At 39.3% G+C, this 6,801-nt stretch overlaps 1 protein-coding gene across 1 annotated transcript; it reads left to right on the top strand.

Moving 5' to 3' along the window:
- The first annotated feature begins 210 nt into the window (after positions 1-210).
- LOC124176168 lies at positions 211-6,417 on the top strand. Its single transcript, XM_046557082.1, has 3 exons — positions 211-489; positions 4,605-4,746; positions 4,917-6,417. Exons 1-3 carry the CDS (start codon positions 435-437, stop codon positions 5,086-5,088), a joined length of 369 nt encoding a protein of 122 aa, XP_046413038.1. The 5' UTR covers positions 211-434; the 3' UTR covers positions 5,089-6,417.
- The last annotated feature ends 384 nt before the right edge of the window (positions 6,418-6,801 follow it).

Below are 6,801 nucleotides of genomic sequence, written 5' to 3'. Positions count from 1 at the left end.
CCTACCTCAATGTACAGTCGGGTAAGGCCCAATCTCGAATTTAAACCGGGCCGTAGGTTTGATAGGGAGGCGGTCAGTAGGGCGGCGGAAAAACCCGTGCTTGTTGTTGGGACCGAGTGTGCGCATCGTAGTATAGAACGTGGAGTTTTGTCCTCCCCAGTTTCGCTTTGCCATGGCATACCAAAGCTACAACGAAACCGATCGTGCATGCGGCCGTCAGTTCACGCCAAGAAACCGGACGCTTCGTGTCTCAGTTGCCGCGAAGCGTGAAAGCGAGAACGAAAGAGATTTGCTCGAGTGATCGGTAAGGATCGAGATCCAAAAAATTTCACGCTGACTTGTTGCTACTGCGGATAGTTCGCCGTGATAGAATTGAGTGGCTAACGCGGCCTGGTTTTTACCAGTATTCTTATCGGACGCGATTTGCGCTGATAATGGAGGCTGAATTAGCTAATACGACCAGTGGTGCGATTCCGTGGAATGATGACGGTGAGTTTTGAAGTCAAACAATCTGACGTCGATGTTAACGTTACTCTTTGATTGAACCTCTTTGTGGAATGTTTCAAAGGATTTTTTTCCACTGTTCTTCTCGAGATAAGATTCTACTGAATGGTGCTATTGAACACCGTATAAAGCATGTGAACAGTGGTAGAGGTAGCAACCTTAAGTAAGAAATTTACCTTGTCATGGCTGGGAGCACGTAGCACAGTGATTTTATTAATGAAAACTTCCTTGATTCGGATACTAGAATTAAAACTGTACAGCTTTCCCTTGGTTTCCAGAACAACAACGATTGATGGCAATACTATCTTTCATGAAAACGCGCGACATGCGGTGTATATTTTTCCTGTTTAGATTTGAAACGTTGCGTATCAAATCAACCAATGGGAATGTTTAATCGTTAGCGATACTTCCGATGCAAGCGTCGTCATTTCGTTCGTGGAGTTAATTACTTGACTGGCTCTGCGAAAGTCATTAAAGCCGATGTTAATTCGTATTCGCAGTAATAAGAATGATCCACGAGTTTCACTGATCGACATTTCTCATGAAAAGACACAAGATAATTGCCAAATTCCAGTGCTCGGCACGAGTTGACTGTTAATGATCGCGAGCTGAGGTAATTCCTGGCTTTTTCCACTCTGGAGTAAACCCCGGAGTTGATAACTGTCCGAAGATACGTCAAGCGGAACAGCCGAAGTTCGGATCAGCAATCTACTTAATTGAACGTATGACGTGTGGTTTTAGCGACTAATGGCCACAGTCCATTCTTTCGTCTCGTGAACAGGATGGGGGCTATTATACCTCACGCATTTAGAGGGGCATTACACGCGATTCGCGGCAAAGCTGCCGTAATGAAATTGTCGAGTAAGAATTATCCCGAAATAAGTACACGTGTGAAATTCAACACCCTTATTACCCAACGCCCACCTTCTCGGATTGCCGATCCAACGTGGCGACGCCTCTCAGCGGCTGCACTGCACGTGGTAGAAAGATTGTAAAACCTTTTCCCGCAAGTTTTCTTACTCGTTCACACGGGCATTCCACGCTTTTACCCGACGCGTATACCTCTACGACCGGATATTACCACGATTTTAATCAGCGACAGAGCGAGGTCTGACTTTCACTTTGATTCGAATGGCGTACTATCCCTAATCCTATAGTGACGCGGAGGCACGGTTATGTGTATACGGACAGCGAAATTTCACCGATTATAATCGGTCGGAAACTTGACGCCTATTTTCTTTCTGGTCGTGCGAATAGATCAACCGACCAGTCTGCTTTCTGGTGGAAAATAAAGCTGCTTTTGGACATCGGAAGCTGCTGTAATTGTCGTTAAACAAGCCAGTTGCGGTGAAATTTAAAGCTAATCTAGTCGGTGCAATGCAAACTCTACACGGAGAGAATAAATGAGTAGATTTTACGTGAAACTGCAGGAAAAGAGGGACGCCTCAAGTTTTTTGATAAAATATACTTCGTGAAATGCAGAGTAAAATATACTACACGGTATTTTGGTACCAAGAATTTCGATGTATCCCTCTTTTCCCGCAGTTCTGAGTAAGATCTGCTCTTGTTGTTCTCTCCGTGTAGAGTAAGAAGAATCTTAGGATTCATTAACGTTGTCCGTGTCGTTTGGAGCAGGTTTTTCCAATGACGCATAGTTTGGAGTATTCAACTTGATATTTCTTATCATTCATGGAGGCAACATAAATATTTCAAAGTTTCTTCTCTCTAAAATTTGTATCCTTTGGGTTATAGTTTGCGAATTGAACCCTTTTTCGACTAAACGTCTTTAATCGTGACCCCACTGAATTGGTCCCAATTTGGCCAAATCGAACCGTAGTTAATTTCAAGTCCCGCCAATCACCATAACCGCGGATTGTTGAACCAATGAGGTATGAATCAGTGATTCAAGTTGCCGTGTCAGCCCCACGTCACGTCGGAAGGCGTACGTGACGAAAAGCATGGTGCACCCTGTGACGTCAATGGATGTTGCGTTAGCTTAGCAAATTTCAAAGTTCCTTCATTTCCATGAAGGAGCGATCGCGTTACGTTATACATATAATGCGTCCAGATCCGAATTAGGCAACTGACTTATATGTACAGCTGTAGAAATAAATCAGCATGGTTATTAATTAACTGCCTGCACGATCTTGAACAGTGATACTCAAGATCAGAAAATTAATTACACGTTTATCGCGTGTCTAGAATTTTTAATGAGCCTTCTTGTTTTTTCCGCGAGATAATTCGTGGTCGAGCGCTGATCCTTGTGTTCGCGATACAAAGTTAGACTTTCAACAGTTGTAAGACATGTAAATAAACTTCACTTCATGGATAAAACTTCATTAGTTTCGATATTGTATACTTAGGCAGTTTACCTCGGGGAGGTTGAAGTTTCGTGTTTGAAGTGCACATTGTTGTCTTTTTTGGTTTTTTATCTCTCTCTCTGATATGATCGTATTGTGAATTGTATGAAGAACGCAGAAGGTGACCGTCACGGCCCAAAGGCTAGAATACTTTCGGCTTTCATGTAACATGGTCTCAAACGAAACCACAACACACGATCTTGTACGAAAAACGCTGAAGGTGACTATCGCAGGTCAAGAGTTAGAATAAGTTCGGCCTCTGTTTGATAGAAGCATCATAACGTACTTGTTGGAGCACTATCCCGTTTTTGCAAAAAAAAAAAAAACGATTTCGGACAAAAACTGTATGGGACATCAAAGATCAGTCCTTTTATAGGTTACAACTTTTATAGGAATAATTTTCTTCTAAAATCAACACTTATCGAAAATTTTTTGTGAATTTTGATCTTGAAAATCAAATTTGCGGATATTTTCACTATCGTATTCGTGATCAGCGAGTCAAATTACATGAGTATACGAAATTTCAAATTGATCGGGGTACGGGTTTTGGGAAGTTTATCCTCGCATTCAGCCAATCATATGCAATCAAAAATTGTCCAATTCAGGGATCACTCTCGACGCGGAAATTTTCGATGAGAAATTTCTCGAGGTACGGGCTGCAGGTAATAATTCGGCAGTCGAAAGTTTGCGCAACCGCAGAAATTCATGAAAATTTAAAATGGCAAACGTTAATTTATAAACGATTGATAATAAATCTCATCTTTTCGTAATTGATAACGAAAGTGAGCTTATCGTCTTTGTTCCGGCAGGAATTATTGATCATTCATAAAATTAACTGTTTGAAGTACAGGTAACAAAGATGAAAAAAAAAAATGTTTTGATTTATACCATTATCGTTTAAACAGGCGAAATCGCCACTGAGGAATGTTCCTGAACTTTTCAGATTGTACCAATAGATTCTAATCGGGTTTTATCGATAAAACTAAACATCACAGCTACGCATGTGTATGATTTTTAAAATTAGTCCACATCATGTACCAGCATAATATTCGCATCAGATTATGCAGACGAGGCAGCATTGTGAAATGAATTTCATTCAATTATTACAATTAATGAATACCGTCAACCGTGGAGAAAATATAACGTCGTACTCAGCATGCGTAAAAAATAATTATCTTTCACGTGCGAAAATATTGTTACGATTTTCTTTGCGTAACTAACTCTGTGCGAAAGTTTCTATTTTATTGTACTAAACATCTATCGCGTGGCGAATTAGTTTGCAATTCAATTATGCTATAAGAAGATAAAGAAATTCTTCTGAAACGTGTACTGAACGGTCTCAGCTATGAATTACGTGCCGATAAACACCGTTTTGCTTATTTCCACATTAGTAAAAGTAAAAAAAAAAAAAAAAGGAAACCGCAATAATCGTTGTATTTTAGCAAGGATTCGTTTACCCGGTTTTTCGTTCAACTTTCACGCTGCTCAGCTTTTCAACCAGCCACGAAGGTGCTTTAAATTTTTTGACACCTGATTAATAAGTTGCCAAAGTTGGCTATCCGATCGGGAGATGCGATAGCATTTTAACTACCGACAAAACACGTGTAGATCACTCACTCCCGCTAGTATCAACATGCGTTGAATATAATAAACTATGGTAGCGGCGTAAATTCGCCGACGATCCGAAGAGCAAATTGTGTTAATTGAATAATTAAAAAAATGTTTTTTTTTCTCTCTCAGACATTACCTGGTCCACGACAATTGCGCCGTTCACACCCGAGGAGGAAGATGCTATGGTCAGCATAATTGTAATAGTAATCGGTGTAATCGTTGCTGTGATCGGACTCTTCTCAATGGGTATCTTCATCGATTGCAGACACCAGTGAGTTCTCACTTACGCCTTTTCATCCACAATACGAATACATAATCGTACCGTATGACTGACTCTTCGTTCAGCCAACTCATCGTGAGCTGTACAATTGAATTAGAGATTAAAATCTGTATAAATTTGATCGCCCGACATCGTTCTATTTTTTTTTTTTTTGTTTGTAGGAAATCCGATTCGTCAAAACGACGGAGACCCTTGAGGCTCAAGATGCCGCCTACGGGGAGAAGGAGGGGCGACAGGAGGCTCAAAAACGAGGATGACAGATCTATTGCAACGGATATGTGCACGAATGGTACGAGTGATCCGGAGCCACGTGACTTCGTCAATATAGTTTGATCGGAACTGAAAACTGAGGTCGTCATCGAAGACCTGGAAACTATCTCTAATGCGACTAATAATAGAAAATATATTTTTTCCGACTCATTTTGAAGCCTAGATTCGGCATTAAGATGAGTCGCGATGGTTATCGTTGTAAAAAAAACCAATTTATGCAAAAAAAGAAAGTTGATTTGTCTCGTGGCAACAATTTTTTTGAAAAATAATCCAGTAAAAATAATTTCATTATAGGATAGATAGACATATTGCTACTAACCACTGCCAAACGGCTTATTAAATTTGACCGTTAATTTTCTCAAACTATTCGAATAACCTGCAGAAACCCTATAGTATTTTTACGATTTTTTCTCTTCTTGCTCCTTTCTTTTTTTCATTATTTTTGATTGTTCATCCATCATTGCTACTACGTAAAAATAAAGAGCATAAATGAATTTCATCAATCACGATGGACGTACGTACATACATGTGTACACATGTGCACGCTTACTTCGTGTTTGTACACTTGAGACGATCATTATCATCTGATTTTGCGATTGAAAAGTACAATTAACAGTACGTATAAGTATAATCAAATCATAATACCGATATCGCAAAACCGATATAAGCTGAAAAGGGTAATCTGAAGTTGACGAAATTTATTAAAGCGGTGTTAATCTTGTGCCTATTATACTCGTATATATACACAAACGAACCTCGATACTTTTGTACCGTATATGCGTATATTATAATCTCTACGACTCGTGCGTTGTATCAACGCGTTAGAAATAATTTATATCAATTGTATACATATTATAGGTGTATAGAATATTCTCTAATCGCCCTCGAAATATGCAGCGATTTAATTGGCAGCATGGAAAGTGTTTCCTTTTTCTCTTTCGTAAACCGCGAATTCATTCTTTTCATCATCCGATTCTTGTATTTGCTATTTTAATCCTTGGACAAGCGTTACGCGTCTAAGTATAGTTTTTTATTTGCAATTAATCCTCATATACGAAACTGTAAAAGATAAGCAGCGAAACTTTCCACCGGCTGCTGATTGAAAAAACAATATTGTAGACGTGTTTATCGTATCAGTTTGTAAGGAGTCAGTGCAAGGAGAAAACTTTATTGTACCGTTCGATTAGGCATGTGTATCAAATCTACCGATATACTTTGCAAGGGGTGATTATAAATGTCTGTAAAATACAAATTGACTCTTTTACCAAAGCGTGTATTACAGGTATAATTATGTAATAATTTACCAGTGTCTATAAGTCTTCTTACCCAACGAAAAGTTTGTACATACGTGAAAAAACGATTGAGGATATTATTAAAATATATTCCCAACAATCGTCCGCTGTTTTAAATATTTCTAACGAACCGCTTACGTGTGTTCGATTTTGAAAAATCCTTTTCCTTCTCAAATTGCGATCCATGCGAGTCGCTGCTAAGGTACAAGTAGGTATCATTCCAGAGCGATTTACAACCTGTTTTGAATTGAAAGTTCTTAACCTTAGACTCTCGTCTTTTTACCGTACAGCTCGGGTACCTGGCACGACGATCTCTTCTACTATACGTGTACCTGTAAATGTATACGCGTATACAAATACAAGATGTGTCGCAATCCCTCTTCAGTTCAATTGGATTTATTTCACATCGCAGTACCGTGCGTACGAATGGTATATACATGAATGCAATTTTTTCAACGTCAATGGAAAATCGTTTGTACAACCG

The sequence above is a fragment of the Neodiprion fabricii genome, chromosome 2 (genome assembly GCF_021155785.1).
Source record: "Neodiprion fabricii isolate iyNeoFabr1 chromosome 2, iyNeoFabr1.1, whole genome shotgun sequence".
In the NCBI taxonomy this organism is placed as follows: Eukaryota; Metazoa; Arthropoda; class Insecta; order Hymenoptera; family Diprionidae; genus Neodiprion; species Neodiprion fabricii.
This window is presented reverse-complemented; position numbering and strand designations above follow the sequence as displayed.

Coding starts and splice junctions, on each gene's coding strand:
- LOC124176168 (XM_046557082.1), top strand. CDS start 435: ATGGAGGCTGAATTAGCTAATACGACCAGTGGTGCGATTCCGTGGAAT. Junction 490..4,604: donor GATTCCGTGGAATGATGACG/GTGAGTTTTGAA, acceptor TTTCTCTCTCAG/ACATTACCTGGTCCACGACA. Junction 4,747..4,916: donor TTCATCGATTGCAGACACCA/GTGAGTTCTCAC, acceptor TTTTGTTTGTAG/GAAATCCGATTCGTCAAAAC.